The sequence below is a fragment of the Pelodiscus sinensis genome, chromosome 14 (genome assembly GCF_052426305.1).
Source record: "Pelodiscus sinensis isolate ZL-2025 chromosome 14, ASM5242630v1, whole genome shotgun sequence".
NCBI classification, from domain to species: Eukaryota; Metazoa; Chordata; order Testudines; family Trionychidae; genus Pelodiscus; species Pelodiscus sinensis.
The window spans coordinates 32,310,117-32,327,689 of NC_143065.1; the positions used below are offsets into that span (position 1 = coordinate 32,310,117).

At 44.0% G+C, this 17,573-nt stretch overlaps 1 protein-coding gene across 1 annotated transcript in view; it reads right to left on the reverse strand.

Moving 5' to 3' along the window:
• AGBL1 (AGBL carboxypeptidase 1) overlaps positions 1-17,573 on the reverse strand; it is a 477,711-nt gene that overhangs the window by 365,895 nt on the left and 94,243 nt on the right. Inside the window, exons 8-14 of the mRNA XM_075897043.2 lie at positions 13,020-13,185; positions 11,420-11,490; positions 7,999-8,115; positions 6,341-6,936; positions 4,900-4,983; positions 3,412-3,498; positions 2,853-3,001 (exon numbers count right to left, since the gene is read on the reverse strand). Coding sequence (XP_075753158.2) covers positions 2,853-3,001; positions 3,412-3,498; positions 4,900-4,983; positions 6,341-6,936; positions 7,999-8,115; positions 11,420-11,490; positions 13,020-13,185 — 1,270 coding nt within the window. The remainder of the gene's footprint in view (positions 1-2,852; positions 3,002-3,411; positions 3,499-4,899; positions 4,984-6,340; positions 6,937-7,998; positions 8,116-11,419; positions 11,491-13,019; positions 13,186-17,573) is intronic.

The following is a 17,573-nucleotide window of genomic DNA, read 5'->3' on the forward strand; positions in this document are numbered from 1 at the left end:
TTCTATGGTGCTGGAAGGTTGCAGGGAACCCAAGCCCAGTCTGTACTCCAGGTTCCAGCCCAGGGACCCTAGGCAGCAGCAACTGCTCAGGTTTTTACTCTAGCCCCAAGACAGCAGCCTTTTCCCTGGGCCACTTCCCCAAATGCTCCTCTAGTGCCTTTTCTCTGGTACCTGAATGAATCTTTCCCTTCTCAGCTCTCCGCAAACACACTTTCTCCTCTCGGTCCGTCCCTTTTCTCCTTTCCCCTTTATTCCCTGGGGAAACCTTTTAAAGTAGCACCCCTAGCTTTAATAAACTGCAGGTGTCTGATTGGCATGCTCCTTCAGGCCAGCAATTAACTAGCCTCAGGTGTTTGCCTGCCTTAATTATGTGGCAGCAGACTGAGGCTATGTCTACACTTCTGCCCTCTTTAGAGTGTAACATGGGCTGTGTCTAGACTGGCCAGTTTTTCCACAAAATCAGCCGCTTTTCCAGAAAAACTTGCCAGCTGTCTACACTGGCCACTTGAATTTCCGCAAAAGCACTGACGATCTCATGTAGGATTGTCAGTGTTCTTGTGGAAATATTATGCTGCTCCCATTTGGGCAAAAGTCCTTTTGCACAAAACTTTTGCACAAAAGGGCCAGTGTAGACAGCTGAGATTTGTTTTGCGCAAAAAAGCCCCGATCACGAAAATGGCGATCGGGGCTTTTTTACGGAAAAGCGCGTCTAGATTGGCATGGACGCTTTTCCGCAAAAAGTGCTTTTGCAGAAAAGCGTCCATGTCAACCTAGACGCTCTGTTCTGAAAATGCTTTTAACGGAAAACTTTTCCGTTAAAAGCATTTCCGGAAAATTGTGCCAGTCTAGACGTAGCCTTGGTGTCCCCATTCGGTTTCCTCATTTTAGCCCTTTGACCTCCACACCTGTCCTTGTTTTTTTTCTTAATTTGCCCCCTGTAATCACTTGGTGTTTTGAGTTCTGTGGACCCTCCCCTTAGGCTGGGGGGAGATCCTTTAGATGTGGGCAGGCACACATCCCCCCAAAAACTTATAGCATGACAGCCAGTTGGTCTGGATCTGTCACACATGGCCATACAAATTCATTTGGGATCTATTTCAGTACTTGAATTCTGGTCCTTAGGCCTAAAGGGCAAGTGATTTATAATAAACTTCACCACTCAGCAAGCGATTCTAGGAGCAAGCTATTCTAGGGGCATTGACAAAGCTGCACCACTGTAGCACTTCAGTGAAGACACTCCATGCTGACAGGAGATAGTGTTCACAATTGTGTATCTAATCCACCTCTGTGAGAGATGGTAGCTATGTTGGCAGGAAAAACTCTGGTTCGTATACATCATTATATATTCCTTGAGGGTGTGCATTTTCCACATCCCTGACCAACATCATTATATTGAAGTAATTCTGTACTGTAGACCTTCCCTAAGACGTTTTGCTATTTGTTGTGAGTACATTGGTCCAGTGATAGAGCCCTTGTTGATTTGTATGGATGCATCCAAAAGGCGATGGAGCGAAGTAATGTTTGAAACTGGGCACTTATTAAAACATTCTGGGCCAAACCCTCAGCTGGTATAAATTAACACGGCTTCATAGAAAGCAATGGTGCTAATGCCAAGCTATGCCAGCTGAGGATTTGAAACACAAGGTCTGCATGTTAAATAAATAATTTCTCTTTTAAAATGGGCACAGAAAGCTCTGATTTGCCTGCCTGTTTTATGGGATCACATCCTTCCTCCTGAACCACAGACTGCAAATAGAACTCAAAAACGGAGACAGAATCTTTTATTATTAATGTTGGCAGAAACCTCAGAAGGTCTGGATGTGTATTTTAATTTCTCAATAAGCTTCCTAAACTGTGATGTTTATTTGAAGTTTAGCCAAATTTATTCAAACCTTATGAGATTTCCCCACTTCTGATCACTCATTCAGTCCAAATAGATACTCCTCCTTTTCCCCACAGTCCCATTTTTAAATATCCTAGACTCTAAACTCCTGCCTTTCAGTTCCAAGATTATTACCCTGACGTCCAAAATTCTTCTCCCCAGCCCTAAGTGCCCTTGAGGAGAGAGAACTCTTTTTGAGGCCTTGTTGTGACCCTTACTGGCTGATTTCAAAACAACTAGTGAGCAGCAAAAAAGGATCTCACCCAGCTCTACTAACTCAGAAGGTTGACATAGCAGCAGAGGATGGATGACCTTAGCTGCTATGAAATGGGTAGTAGTAGTGGAAGTTGGGAATTTAACCCATTTTAGTAACATACATGGGAAGGAAAAGGAGTAAGAAGGTAGATTAACATCCTTGCTCCAAGGGTCAGATTGCACACCATGTCTAAGCAAGTAAACATGACCTATGGAACTTTAAGGCTAGGTCTACACTGCACAGTTATTTCAGAATACGTTATTCTGGAATAGTTATTCCAAAATAGCTTATTTCAAAATAGCATATCTACACTGCAGGGAAACCTCAAAATTAATCCGAGGCAGGTTTCCGTAATGTAGACCTGCTATCTCGATTTAGAACCCCAGGAGGAATAACTTAAAATGGCCCCGGTGAGGGACTATTTCAAAACAGCAGAAGAGGAGCATCTACACATGCCTTATTTCAAAATACCTATTTCAGAATAGGCATTATTCCTCATAGAATGAGATTTACAGAAGTCAGAATATCCCGTCTATTATTTCAAAATTATTTCAAAACAACAGAATTGCAATGTAGATGCTCGCATAGTCATTCCGAAATAACTTTGCTGTGTAGACACACCCTAACAGACACAAGAAGGTTGAAGGCCCTAAGGGAATCAGCAGTGTATCTCCGTGCATGGGAGGGAACCCCAGCCCACTCAAAGGGTCATACCATAATTAAACTGGCTGTTGACCTTCTCGCAGTTGATGATGTTAAAGCGGTAGGGAACGACTGGCTTCATGGCACTGACCTCGAAGTAAAACCACTGGTGGTGCTGGATGGTGTTCACATCGGCATTCAGAATCAAATCATATTCAAATCTGGAGAGCAAGCCATATGAGATGGTGTCACTGTGGGCCAGACAAAACGATGGGGTGGGATGTAATGAACCCACAGCAGCAGATGCCTCATACAAATACCACAGCTGTCAGGCACTGGCAACTATGGGGCAGAGTGTCACTGACATCGCCAGTGGTAGGGGGATGTCATCAAAGTCAATAGCATCCAAGTGTGCCATTGGCCTCAAGTCCTACCCTAGCACAGCATCATGTCTTTCTGCACCTTGGTTTCTCACTTCCTTTAACTTCATGCCACCTAACACCTCTGATTCATAAACTCTACTCCCCTTGCTAAGGGTTATAAAGTCCAGAGTACTTCATCTTTTCACATAAGAGATATTACAAGTGTGGCCAGATATGACACAGGCACTCTTGGGATCAAAGTTACTTACTTGCGCACTTGGATAGCTTTGCGGAGGTTTCCTGATTCAAATTTAGAGAAGAATCTAAGACAATCCGGAGCATCTGTGTCTGAGGGGCTGCAGCAAAACAGAGATGTGTGTACCACCAAACATTACTTTAAGGAGCAGTAACCATTAAAATATAGTTTATATAGTGATTTATACTTACAAACAGAGGATGTATAAAAGCAACAATTGCCCTGCCATGCAGTTCAAAGCACTAGCCTTCATGGAATGATTCTACATCCCGCTCCCCCACTTCAATTTTTCCATCTTCAACAACAGATCCATATACTCCTTGATCTCATTTAGGTTCTTTCACCAATCACCTTCCCCACTAACTTATTCCACAGGTTTATTATCCTTTGCTTGAAGTGACTCTGCCCAAGTTCTTTATGCCCTCCGCTCAATTCTAGAGCCTTTAAATTTATCTTGAGCAAATTTAAAATTCTCTCCCCTTCTTAAAAATCTCTGCCCAGTCACCTCAAACTTTTCTGTGCACTGTGTTGCTAAGAGAACAATCTCAGACCCACTGGTGTTTTCCTCAGAATTTACTTTCTTCGCAAACCTCTCCATTGCGCTGTGCTGCTGCTGCTTCTCAAGGGCAATAATGATGGGGCCCAGCCTGGTTCAGAGAACCTAAGATGGGTCTCACAGCTACCTTATTGCACAGAGCCATGGTTCCACCCCTTTTACTTTTAGGCTCCATTGCTTTGCTAAAACCACCCAGTATCTGTTTTGTTTTTCCTGCTGCTGTGCCCTGGGCTGGTGGTTTTAATGTCTCTTCCACAATAATCTACATATCTTTTCCTGGAGCCATGTGCTGAGAGACAGACTGTGAAGGGATGTTTACCTCACACTTGCCCAAAAAAGATTCATGTGGATTGAAAAGGGGCCTAATTAACAAGTGACAGCTGAGGGGAGTCAGGTGGCTAGCTAATCCCCTGACTCAGCGAGGGAGCTCAGCTGAGGGGGGGGGGAGGGCAATCAGGACTGGGGATTATAAAGACAGGAATTTGGAAGCTGAGGGAGCTGTTAAAAATAGATTGTGGTCATTTCCCAGGAGATGGTAGGGATGTTTGGAAGTAGCAGACAGCAGAGATATGTAGCTTGTTGTTTCCCCCTGGGAAGAGGGAATGGTGACCCTGACAAGCCTTAAGTAGTGGAGGGAAGTAGAGTAGCAGATGGCAAGGAAAGGGCTTAGGGAAAGGCCGCAAGATCCAAGAGGCTTGGATGGCTGTTAGCTAGAGGACCTGTGCCAGAACCAGGAGTAGATGGCAGGCCCAGTTTCCCCTGCCAGCCACTAAGAGAATGACTAAGAAGACTCTGGTACCACAGAAGGGCAAATGCATAGTGTGACCTGGCTGAGTCATAAAGGGGCAACAGCAGCTCATTGTATGAGATAGGGTGACCAGACAGCAGGTGTGAAAATTAGAATGGCGGTGCCCTCAATCCCAGTACACTACTAGGAATACCTACCTGCACCCATCTACATCAAAGACAACTTTGTCTATCACATCACCTGGCTGGATTAGACGACAAACATCCTCAAATATTTTGGCCCTGGAAAAGAAAAACAAACTGTGAGTCTGTCTGTGGCTACTGGAAGACACACACCTCTGGCTTGGAGGATCCTTACTGAAGAAGCGAACTGAGGCGTATTATATTCTTTCCAGAGGATGGGGGAGAAAGGATACCCCTGTGTAGATTTACACACCTGTACTCACTTTAAACAAAAATATCCCTTAACACTTTTTGCAGTTTGGCTTTTGCATGGCTCTCACAATTGGAAAACACTTTTAAATGACTGTCATTCACAGTCTGCAGGATTTATTTCCATTTCTTCTCATTCAGTCTCAGTGAATGAGTTATGTACACCTAGCAATGGGGAATTTGTCACAAGGGATCAGACTATTGACCTATCTAGGAGCCACCTGGCTCCAACAGTGGCTAATGAGCCCATCCAACCTCCCCCCCATAACAATCAATTGTACAATGCCAAATGTGTTCTTGAGATTTCCTTCCTGACCTCAGCTTAAACACTGAAGAACGACACGATTATCCCTTTCTTAGTTGTAGAGTTACATATATTGTTATGATCATAAAATCAGGGTTTTCAGAACATTAGTGCAGGGAAAAGGAGCGAATCACTGCCTCTGGGAGCAAGATTTCTGGCATTTAGTGGCTGCAGGAAGAGTTCCCATCTCTACAGGGTGCTGAGGTTCAAGAAAGCTCAGAAACTAATGGCGTTGGTAAATGCCATGTTATTAGTATTGTTCAGTCCTAGAGCTTAGTTGAAGGGAAAGTACAATCATGCAGCCTGTTTAGGGTCTGGTCAGAGTCACTTTGGCTACTCAGAACAACGGCCCCTCTTAAGTAACGGAAGAGGAACATGCTTGGGGAAGGAGAAGGATGGGTAGTCATGAGAAGAATCCTGTCTTCCAAGTTTCCCCCTCAGAGCATTAATGTTACTTGTCAGGTGCACAGTGCCTTCCATGGAAGGATCCCAGCACACTTTAGAAATGTAATTACTTTAGCAGGTGAGGCAGAGAACTATTTATTCACTGATACTTTCCAAAAAAGGAAAGTGAGGCCCAGAGAGGTGACATGACTTGGCCACTGGCAGAGGCAAAAATTAGGCCTCCTAACTCCGCATGTGTGCCAAGAGCCCCATAGATGCCAGTCTCTTCAATCTAAGAGAAAAATCTAAATAATATAAGCCTGTAGCTTGGTTCCCCTTATTGTTATAAGCCATTGTGTGGGTTCTGCAGAGACCTATGAAACTTCATACAAAAGTGATAATTAACACCTATCAGGAGCCAACCAGTAAGATGTGAAAGTCCCCAAGACTGTAAGAGGTGAGTCTTTATTTGGCCAGCTTCAGAGAGCTACCCGTAGGATGGCAATAAAGCAGAATCACCTTTGTACTCCATATTTCCGTTCCAGCAGGGATTGGTAATGAGGAGGGGGCTGGTGACCCCAGAAATCAGGGAACGCCAAAACTCTGTAATCCAAAATGGACTTGGTGCTTCCAGCCCTGGCCATGTAGAAGTGAGGGCTGTGCGATGGGATATCCCCTTGGTGTCTCTCCAGAAGCTTTTTCACAATGTCTGAGGCTCCCACTCCCCTCACGGAGCTGGGGCTGAAATAGCTTCCACAGTGAGTGCGAAATGTTCTTGGGTCCCAAGAGGCTTCTTTTAGGAGAGGATGCAGAGTGGATGCATGACTCCTGCATAGATCGTCTCTTTCACCAAGAGTGTCTGCATCTTGGACTGATTCTCCCATCGCTCGCTTTTCAAGGCCTGGAGACGTGCAGTTCCCCTTCTTTTCCCAGCTCTGCACTGGAGTCTTGAAAGCTGTTTCCCTTGTGTCTGGCCCCATGGCACTTTGGTCTCTGTGTCTGCAATGCTGCTGCTTCCTAAAAGCAGCATTTGGAATGACTTGGGGGTAAGGGCCTGGCAGGTTCCCAGGCACATCTTCAGAGCCGTTCTTATCTTCAGACTCTGTTTCCGGTTCCTTTAGATTTAAAGGATAAAAGAAAGAAAATAAATAAAGACAGATGGTGTCTCTTTCCACAGAAAATGCCACAAGGAAGAAAAGGGAAAATATTTCATTTACAGGGCTCTCAAAATTCTGCTCACCTCAGTGACCCAGAGAGACAGAAATCCACAGCCTACCTGCCACCATTCCTAGTCATACAAGCTGATCTTTCATCAGTTCCTAGAAGCTAAACAAGGTCAGTTTAGATCAGCTGTTGGATGGGTAACTCCTAAGCAAACCTGGAGCATTACAGGAAATTGCATGAGGCACCCTGCTGTACTTCTCTTTGAACTGATGGTCCCATGTAATACAATGGGGCCACTTTGCCAGGCAAAGTTCCACCTGACTAAAATACAGAACTGCAACAAGTTAATCCAAGTTCCTGGCCAGGTGCAGTCATTACAAATACCACAGCACTTTGTATGATAGGAGAGGCATGATGTCTTGTTTAAATTGAACAATTATACTCTGCCTCCCTCGATTTCTCTCTGTTCAGTACTGAGTACAATATTCTTCTTCACTTCCTGTCCCAAACTATTAAACAGATGGTTTGATAAACTGTGGAACTCTCTGAATTTTAAGCAGTGGTAATGTCAGCTTCCTCATCACTGTTCTTCTACCCTAAGCTTAACTGACCACCTCTAGAGTAGACAAACAAGTTAATTTCCATTATCCATTTAGTTCTTGGATCTCTGTTAAAATTACCAACAAGGATACAACTTAATGCCCATAAGTGGATATTTAATAGGTAATGTCCACCTGGATATTTATTTATCCGTTTACGCCCTAGTGATCTGATACCCAGGCTTTCAGTTAAATGCCCTCAGATGTTAATATCTTTTACATGCTACCAACTGGGGCTGCATTCAACCCAACAAGTTCCAGATGAATTTACATCTTGGATCCTCTGATATCTTGAGTCATCCAGAGCTCCCCTTTGCAGTATACCTGTCAGCCCACCTCCTCTAAGTCAACACCTCCAGTACTGCACATTCCTACATGCATTCACAGATAAAGGAAGCCACAATGTTATCCCACCTGGAGGGTAAGGGAAAGTTCAGGACACATTGTCTCATACTGCTCAAGCTCCTCTTCTGGCCTGTCAAGACCTGGCTTTGAGTTCAGTTTGCTCACATCTGTCTCCAAATCATCGTCCTTCAAAAGTCAGAGTAGGAAAGGAAATAAATGAAATGTGCTATCAAACCACATGGGATTGTCCCTGACTGGCTAGTTATAAGATGGTACCAGGAATCATTAAGCACAAGCTGCCCCTGTCTACTAGATGAGAGCAATTAAATTCATTTTATGGAAGGGCAAATAAACACACAAGAAGTCAGATCACTTGCCCAAGGCCATAGAATGATCCAGAGGCATTTATATATCAGAAGTCCTGAACAAGATTTTTAAAAATGACTAGTGGTTTGGGGTGTCTCACTATTTGAGTGTCCCAGCTGAGACATCTTATAGGAGCCTGATTTTAAGAAGGTGCTGAGATCCACCTTCTGAAAAATTGACCATTTAAATGTGTCAACTTGGACAACCAAAAATTGGAGCTCCGAAAGCCACTGGCCAGTATCCTGACATAACCAGCTGATGTGCCACCTCAGGTGTTGAATGAAGGGCAGTGAGAAAACAGATTTGATTCAGAGACCCAACAATCAGACAATTTAGATTGAACAAGAAAATCCCACCGTATGTCACAGGCAAAATGTGTTTTGTTGGTTACCAGCAAAACTAGCAACTTCTAGTATTCTTACCTCTCCAAACTAAGATTACCTTGTTCTCCACTACTGCTCATCAAGATCCTCTCCCCTCTCCCCCAGTATCGCACACATCATTGAACCCTGAAGCACCGATTTCTCATCTGTTACTTTATTTATAGCTTTCTACACTGGTGATAAATAGCTTTTAGTCTCTTGCCCAATCCGTCTTCTGTTCATTTGAAAAAAAACCACACATTCTTTTGGGTTTGCAGTTATCTATAAAGCAAGGACAAGGATCATGTCTGAAACTTTCACATCCAAAGCAACCATGCATTGACATGCATACCTTCTGTATCAGATACAAGAGTCAAAGACATGCAGTGTCAAGTGTTCAGTCATCGAATAAGAGAATGGGAAGGGGGGGTAGGGTGGCTAACTGGCATTGATGAATGGCTGCGACATGACAGCATTATTCAAATAATTCAGCATACAGTTAGCAAGCATTCACCACCAAACCGCAGCAAAGAAGCAATTTGCTCTTGATAATAACTTCAGAAATGATTCAATTTATCACCAAATTCCCATGAACACCATGGTGTCAACAGCAGTTCCAACCCTGAGCCATAGCTGGACTGAAAGGCTGGGCTGTTTCTACCAAGCGTTACTTGTGTTGATTTGAGGGGGTGATTGGGATTGGTTGACAGGGGAGTCAGTAGTTGGTGTTGGAGTTTTTCTGAGCCCTTGAAGATTGCTTTGGAGGAAGTGACAGTTTGGAGAATTATGTGGGATGTGTACGTATAGGTTTTAATGATTTTCAGGGGAGGGATGGATGGGCTTCATGATAAAACTGGATGTGAGATTGATGCATGGGGACTCCAATTTTGGTAGAGCTGATCAAATAAATAAAAGTGTTGTGCTCTGTTCACTGTGATTAGTATTAGACATTATTCATGAATATTTAGACACCCACCAAATAGCTGTGGGAAAAGTTTTTGAATCACAAAAGTATTAAGAACTTGAGTGCAAATGTTTCTTTGCCCAAAAATTTGGATCAAAAGTTCACTATTCATCCCCCATTATCATTCTGTGTAAAAGTTTAGTCACAAGGTGGGGTAATATGAAGGTTATGGTAGCAATCATACAAGGCAAATGAATAAAATTCATATTCAAGGCATAGTGTTGTCAAACAGCCAATAAACTTAAAACTGTTCACAAGTACTTATGGTCATTATTCATAAGTATTCACTAATTACAAACATTAGGATGTGATTGGGAACAAATGACAAAACAAAAACATTATTCCTAATGAACAGTTTGACCAGTTTTCTGATTAAAATAGTCACTAATGGACAGGTCAGGACACTGTGTCCATTTTAATGTTCAGATAGGCAGAGCAGGCGAATAGTGAAAAGAACACTCAACAGAAATCTAAACTGGATCAGATCACACACTGTTTGTGCCCTTTTTCATTCGATTACCATAAATATTTGTGCAAACAAGGTTTTGTTTGTACAGATGTTTGAGAGAGCAAAAGCTCATTCATGCATGAATGTGTGTGTAGAAAGATGCATTTTCACCAGAGAAACATTGGCATGCATCCTAGAATTGTACCTTTCACAGCAGGGTGTGGCAGGGAAAAAGAGTGAGGACAGAAAGCAAACAATGTTCCAAATAATTAGTTAAATTATTTGTTCATGAACAGGAATAGGTAAAAGAAAGAGGCTAAAAATTAGTGCTCTAACTGTGGCTTAAAGACCCAAGCTGTTTTAAAGACTGGAGTCCAGGTACATAGCAAAAATATAATGTTATTGTGATGGGGGAAAAAAAGAAAAAAGATATCACTCCCTAAAATCTACAAGGCCTCCTATCACTTTCTCCTTAATCTACCTCCCATGGCCTCTGCCTGGAAGAATCAAATCTCCATTGAGACTTATTCTTGGCTCTAATTGTAAAAGGTAAAATCAAATAGGGAATGGAAAAAAAATACTATGTGACGTATATACCCAATCACACAGATCAAACTGGGATTATGAAATACATGAAGTGACAGTTTGTGAAAAAACAATGAGCTGAGATTATTATACTTTTATTCCTGAAGTCATGTGAACAAGGAAGAATTTTGGGGCGATTCAACTGAGAATCTATTCAGAAACAGAAACAAGGGACTTAGCGTGATGATCAGACTGTTCCCAGGAAGAGATTGGCCAGCTTTCTCTATAATAGTGGGCAAATCACATAGGTTACCTACACAAAGCTGAAGTCTTCCAGCTTCTCAGGCAAGATCCCAGACACAACTGCATACCAACCTGTCTAAATATTTATATGCACCATTTAACTGCATGTTCAAAAGATCCCGACCCCGCTCCATGGAAGATGACTGCTCTTCCATTTTCTGTGGCCAAGCAGCCCTATATTATTATATATCTGCTCTGAAGCCACAAACAAATCAACTTTCATTCTGTGACTGAAGTCCAGGTACATAGCAAAAATATAAAGTTATTGTGATGAGGGAAAAAAAGAAAAAAGATATCACTCCCTAAAATCTACTAGGCCTCTTATCACTTTCTCCTTAATGTGCCTCTCATGGCCTCTGCCTGGAAGAATCAAATCTCCATTGAGACTTATTCTTGGCTCTAATTGTAAAAGGTAAAATCAAATAGGGAATGGAAATAAGGTCCAAATAAGGGGGAAAAAACCCCATTTTCCCCTCATAGAGCATGCAGGGTTTTAAAGGAAGCTGTGACTAATAGACATACTTCCTCTTTGTGCTCCAGATCATCACTATGCAGGTCTTTTTCCACTTCCTCTACATCATCGTCATAGTCATCTGCAAAAGTAGAAAACATATGGAGCAGGTGTCTTCCATCATCATATCCTTCTCCCTGGCCCCCTTCAGAAAGTCAAGCCACCTTTGTGCTCAACACATGTGTCTTCTCCCTATAAACGACCACAGCAGAGCCTAAGACTTAGATCCCATGTGTTGTTCCATCAGATATAGCTGCATATGGGATAGAGGGCATCTACACTGATTCTTCTGTAGGCCCAGCCAAAGAGTATGTGGGCCCAAGGCAGCACGCTGACCTGCACGACCGCATGGCTCCTGGCAGGGTGGGTGGGGCTGGAAGCTGGGTAGCACAGGGCCCTGAATGTGTGGGGCCCAAGTCAACCGCCTCTTGCCCAAAGGCTGGGCCTGTTCTCCTGGATGAAATCACAGTATTTCCACACCTTGACAATCACCACCCTGATGTGGCACCATGTTCTGTAACAAAGTAATGTGATGATTTTTTGTTTTATTGCAAAGATATTATAGGATGCTGTTAATCTATATACAGTACCTACCTAAGGATTTTATCCTGACCATACTATTGTGGAATCTATCTTCCACATAAAAGTTAATAGGTATAATGTATTTGCATGGTAGCCCTAGTGGACATCACTATATCTCTAGCTCTTCTCATTTTGGGGGGTAAAAATTCTCTTGGACATAGATTTTATTGCTTTAGTTTTGCAGGAGGTGGGGCAGAAAAGTAGGGTGGCAAGTTTCATCCTTGCTATGGTATGTCCCACATGCCTAGACTACAGGAAACAGGATCATCCAGAGGAAATCAGAAACATCCCATGAAAACAAAAGAAAATCTTAAAGATCAATAAAGAGGTGAGCCAGAAATTTGGAGATACAGAGTAGAAGCTTCACAGTCTTTGCTGAAAATGTTTTCACAGGTAAAACAGTAGTCAGAATATTGTTTGGGCTGTACCATACAGGTGCTGGTTTGGAGTGTGAAGACTGGCAGCAGGAAGGTTTCACTCTAGCTGAGACAGCTATGCAGAAGGTAATATTTGTTTCATTCCTGGGCATGCCTTTTACATGCATGATGCTCACCTGCCTTTGCACACATCTCGCTGGCCTGCAAGTGCTCACAACCTCCATTCACGTAGCATAACCACAACTGGATTATTTGAGAAGGAAAAAAAGGCGTCTGGCTGGCAGCATCCGTTTACTGATAAATTTGCAAGGCAGACTGTACACATATGCATACTCCCTTCCTAGTTTCCACGAAGCAAGAGTAGTTCCAGATTCTGTCAAGGCCATTCCTTCAGGTCACTTTAAAGCAATACGGATTGAATTTCATTTCCCCTTCTCTTCACTATCTCACATCTCCATTCTCCACACAGTACCTGCTGGCCTGGACAGAAACACCCAAAATGAGGGATTCATACCCAGTTTGATAGCATGACCGTTTGGGACACCATCCAAGTTTTAAATGCAAAGCTCAGGATCAGATTCCTCTCTCTCCTGACCCCCATCTTCCATTTTCCCATCAGTCACAGTCACACATACTTCAGTCAATAATTTACCTTCAGGCAGTATTTGTGAAGGTTCAGAGCTGACACTTCCGGGAAGAGAGAAGGAATAGGAACTGCGTAATGTAGCCAGAGGCAGAGGCCTCTTGGGGTAGCACTTCCTCAGGATCTGGGCCACTGTAGTTACTATTGGATCCAGGGGCTTGCTATCCAGGCAATCCTAAGCACCAATGAAGAATATTCAATTATGTTTGCCATTCAGAAGCATCTTTCCTTTTTGCACAGATCCACTAGACATTAAAATAGCTGCTTCCCTGAAAACCTCAAAGAGCAGCATTTGAATAATACTCAAACAGTTCTGCTTCAACCTCATATATTTCCTGTGTTTCTCTTTCATCCTTTTCCTACCTTATCACAGCAGGGAAGTCTGCATGGGAGCATAGAATCTTGGTTTTTAAATAGTTTATCTGCTTCTAAAGCTCATTCCCCATCTGCTGGCATATCCATCTAAAGGGCACAGGGTCCCCTAGCACCATCGAAGGTGCTGGGGTCAGTACTGTCTCCAGAAAAAAAGAATGCCTGTTTCTGAATTATCCACTGACTTCCCTACAGCTACAGAGGGGCAAAATTCTTCATCTGGAGCTATTGGGAGGTATGAAATGCTGGTTCAGTGACTGAAACAGTTTGTGAATTTATGTCAGCTTCACCAAACTATTTTAAAAAAATGCCAAAAGCCAAAATGTTTTGATTTTTCAGTTTGAAATGACCTTTTACTCACCAATTTCCTTCACATTTAAAAATACGTTATTAAAAATGTATTTCTAAATCCAAATAAAATGGTTCTGAAAATGCATTTTTCTTCTCTTTTTGACTTCTGAAAGTTGAAATACTGAAGGACTTTTATTTTAAATTAAGGGAAACAAGATAATCAAAAATAAAAATGAAATCTCCTTGGGAGAGTGTAGTGGATGCATGTCTCTTCCATAACAAAGGACAGCAGCTCTGAAAACAAAATGGTTGCTGCCTCTGCACAAAGACAGAATTCCTAGAAATTTAAATGTGCAAAACTAAGGAATCGCAGTTTTGTAGCTACAGAGCACATACACCACAGCCTTCTTAGGGGAGAAGAGAATTTCAAAGCTGATATGGCTATCATCTGTCTATGTAGGTTCTTGTGCTGTACCAAGCAGAGGCAGATATAGGGCAGGGCAAGTGGAGCAGTGAGCCCCATGATTAAATAGGCCCTGCACCAGCACCAGGGGTTGACTGGCCCGACGGGATACCGGGAATTTCCTGGTGGGCCATCCGCTGAAGGGCCGGCTGGCAGCTACTGGAGGAGGAGGGGGATTGTGACGGGGTGCCGCAGCCCCGCACTTTAAATTCCCCGGCACCCGCCAGTACAGGCTATGTGGGGCCGAGGGAGTGTATGCGCAACATGCTGAAATGCCACACAACAGCTGAGAGGGGAGACGCCCGGGCGTGGTGTGACGTCACGGCCCGGGACTTTAAAACCACATGGCCCAGTGTTGCACTGCTCGGTTTGGCACGTGGTCTGGAGCCTGGGCCAGGGTCGCGGCTGCCCTGAAAACTGGAAGGCAGAAGGTGGATGGCAGAGGAAGGGGCTTGTGCTGAGGGGAGGGGGTCAAGTCAGGAGAAGAAAGGGGAAGGCACCAAGGGACAGTGTGGAGGAGAAACAAATACCAGAGGGCCAAGTGCAGACAATGAGGAAAAGGGCAGGAGGAGAGGTGTCAATGGGAGGGGGGACAGGGTGATGCTGGGAGAGGAGAGGGTAAGGGCATTGGGGACTAAAGGGAGGATGGGGAGGTGCTGGGAGAAGGCTTGAAAGGAGGGGTGGGCAGGAGGAAGGTAGGGATGGAGCAAGGCATGTGTGAGGGCACAGGGGCATGAGGGGAATGGGGGCAGAAGGTGGTGAGGGGATGGACATTAGGGTAAAAGAGGGCAAAGGACGCAGGGGCAGTGAGGGAAGGGGGAGGCACCAGGAGGGTGCAGGGGTAAGGGAAGGTGCAGGTGCCAGGGGATTCTGGGGGAGAAGCAGAAGGGCAGACACCTGCAGGGGAGGGACCAGCACCAGAGGAGAGAGGCAGAGCAGGTGTGTAGAGGGAAGTGTTAGGAGAGGGGATGAGGATGGGTAGCTCACATGATCAGCGTGGGGCTACTGGAGGAGTGGGCACAGGAGGGATGCCTTTTTTCTATTTTATCTCCAAAGGGGGGCCCCGCAAAACTCTCATCTGCCCCTGGTACCAAGTCTGCTGCCAGCATAGTTGGTGTCTGCATCCTTGGTGACTTGGAATGGATCCCTCAAACACCAGAATATCAGCTGAGGCCCCAAAAAGCACCACAAAGACACCAATACATGTAAGAACAACATCAAGATGATTTTTATTACTATTTTCAGAATAATTATACTCTTTCAGTGGAAAGAAGACAGAGTAAGTGGTTAGCACCACTGACCTAGCATCCCACAGTGAGAGAGGTGCAGGGCTTAGGCTACTCAGCCAGTCCAGCAGGGTGATTGGTGAACAAACTGAAGTGCTTTGTAATACATAATAAAAGAAAAACTGCTGCTTTGTATACAGACACCTGTTCCGCTTCCATCCATATGAATGAAGGGCATTGCAAAATTCTGTGGAATTAGGCAGGATTCCTAAAAATCTAAAAATATCATGTAAGCTGACTTGCTTACAAGACTCAGCTACCAGAACCTTAATATGTATTTTAGATCTCTGGATGGTAAGAACAAGAGCGGGGGACAATTCTGAATTTACCTCTGAGGAATCAAACAGCAAAAGGCCAGAAGAAATGGTTTCTATTCACAGCTTTGCCACTAAGTCAATGTCCAATATTGGGCAAGTCACTTGGCTTCTCTATGCTACAGATGGAACAAACTCAATTCATAGTTCAGAAACCCAAAGTAAAGTTGACCTGAACTCAACTCATCTATGCTTCAGTCACTATACTCAGTGTAATTGTGGGTTATTTGATGCCAGTGCAAGAAAGGTTGATACTGTGACAATATTAACTGAGAGGCGAGACTAAGGCATAGGTATTGCAGAGATACCAGCTGAGCCTAAATAAAGAAATGAATTGTGAAAATAATAAAGAAGAGAAAGTGCCTCATTAAATTCTCTCCAGCACACTCTCACAGGGCAGAGAACAACAGCCTCTATTCCTCCTAGGCCTGTGAGCTCTGTCTGTGACCTCAGCTAGATTAGGCCAATAGATCATATTTAAAGATGTGTTCTTTAAACATGTTTTGACTGGCACATTTTAAACATGGTCATAGACAGGATGTATGGGTGGAGGAAAGTATTTTCTGTTTCAGAAATTTACAATATTTCAACATTTGTTTATATGCGGAGTCAAAATGAAATGCACAATTTTTTTAATTTGTGGGGCAGGGCATCTGATGAGCTGCTACAGAGCAGGGGGACCCAAGAAACCCAAGCTGCTGAAGATACCTGAGCCTCAGAGCCAGAACTCCCAAGGCTTCCAGGCTCTCAGCTACCTGTCTGCATGCCTGGCAGGCTGCTGAGGATGCAAGGTGATCGAGCTAACAGGAAAGCTGGCAGGGTTCTGACCAAAAGCTATCCAACACACAGGATTCACTGGGGCCTTTCCTCAGTTCTGCCAGAATTAGTCCCCTAAAAACATTTCAATTTCAACAAATAAACAAATGCAGCAAATTCCAATGAAAGAATATCTTGTCACAATTTTTCAAACCAGCTCAATTTAACATGGCTAAAACCATGTTAGCTGGTCATAGCATGAATTGCCACAAGCGAATACATTTGTAGCCAAAACTCCACCTAGACAGGGACTCTCGGTCACTTTTGTCTCCAAGAGGCACAAGCTTTCTCCCTGCAGCCAGCACACTCTCCCAAGCTCTCTCTCTCACACAAGGATGCTGAAGAGTCCCTGCAGCAGCAGCAGTGTGATATGCATTCACTAATCTGTAGTTTCTAATTGTGAGTAAGGAATTATGTAGGCTCTTTACAGGATTGTACCCAGGGGCAGATGACCGTTTTGCGGGGCCCCGGGCAGCATAATTCCGCGGGGCCCCCCCTTTGCCACGGCGCATGCGCAGGGCTTTTTGAAGCACGGGGCCCGGGGCGGCCGCCCCGTTCACCCTGCTCTATATCTGCCCCAAGTTGTACCTTTCCCCCAGGAGCTTGGGAGAACATCATTTGATTTCTCAGGGAGACAATGTAAGATGAAAAATGTACTTTTTAGTGTTCTGGGAATGTGATAGGTTGGACTTATTAACCTCAATGATTCCGCTACTAACAGATCTCCCATGGCATATGGTAGGGAAAGCAAACTGGAACCCCCCGAAGCTGTCATTTCTGCTCCACTTCTGACCTTTGAAAGGATTAGCATTCTCTTCACAGGATTCTTGGTGTGTCGTATCTTGTTTATTCACCCAAGGTGACCCAGTGTTTGCACTTTTCAGGGTGCTGCTCCCAGGCTGAGCTATCAGGAGATGTTAGCTCAGAAGGAACCATAGATAGTTTCAGGTTCATAGAGGCAACAATCCATAGTCGGCTGTCACAGACTTTGCTCTCACTCAGCTGTTGCCATCCTCCATGT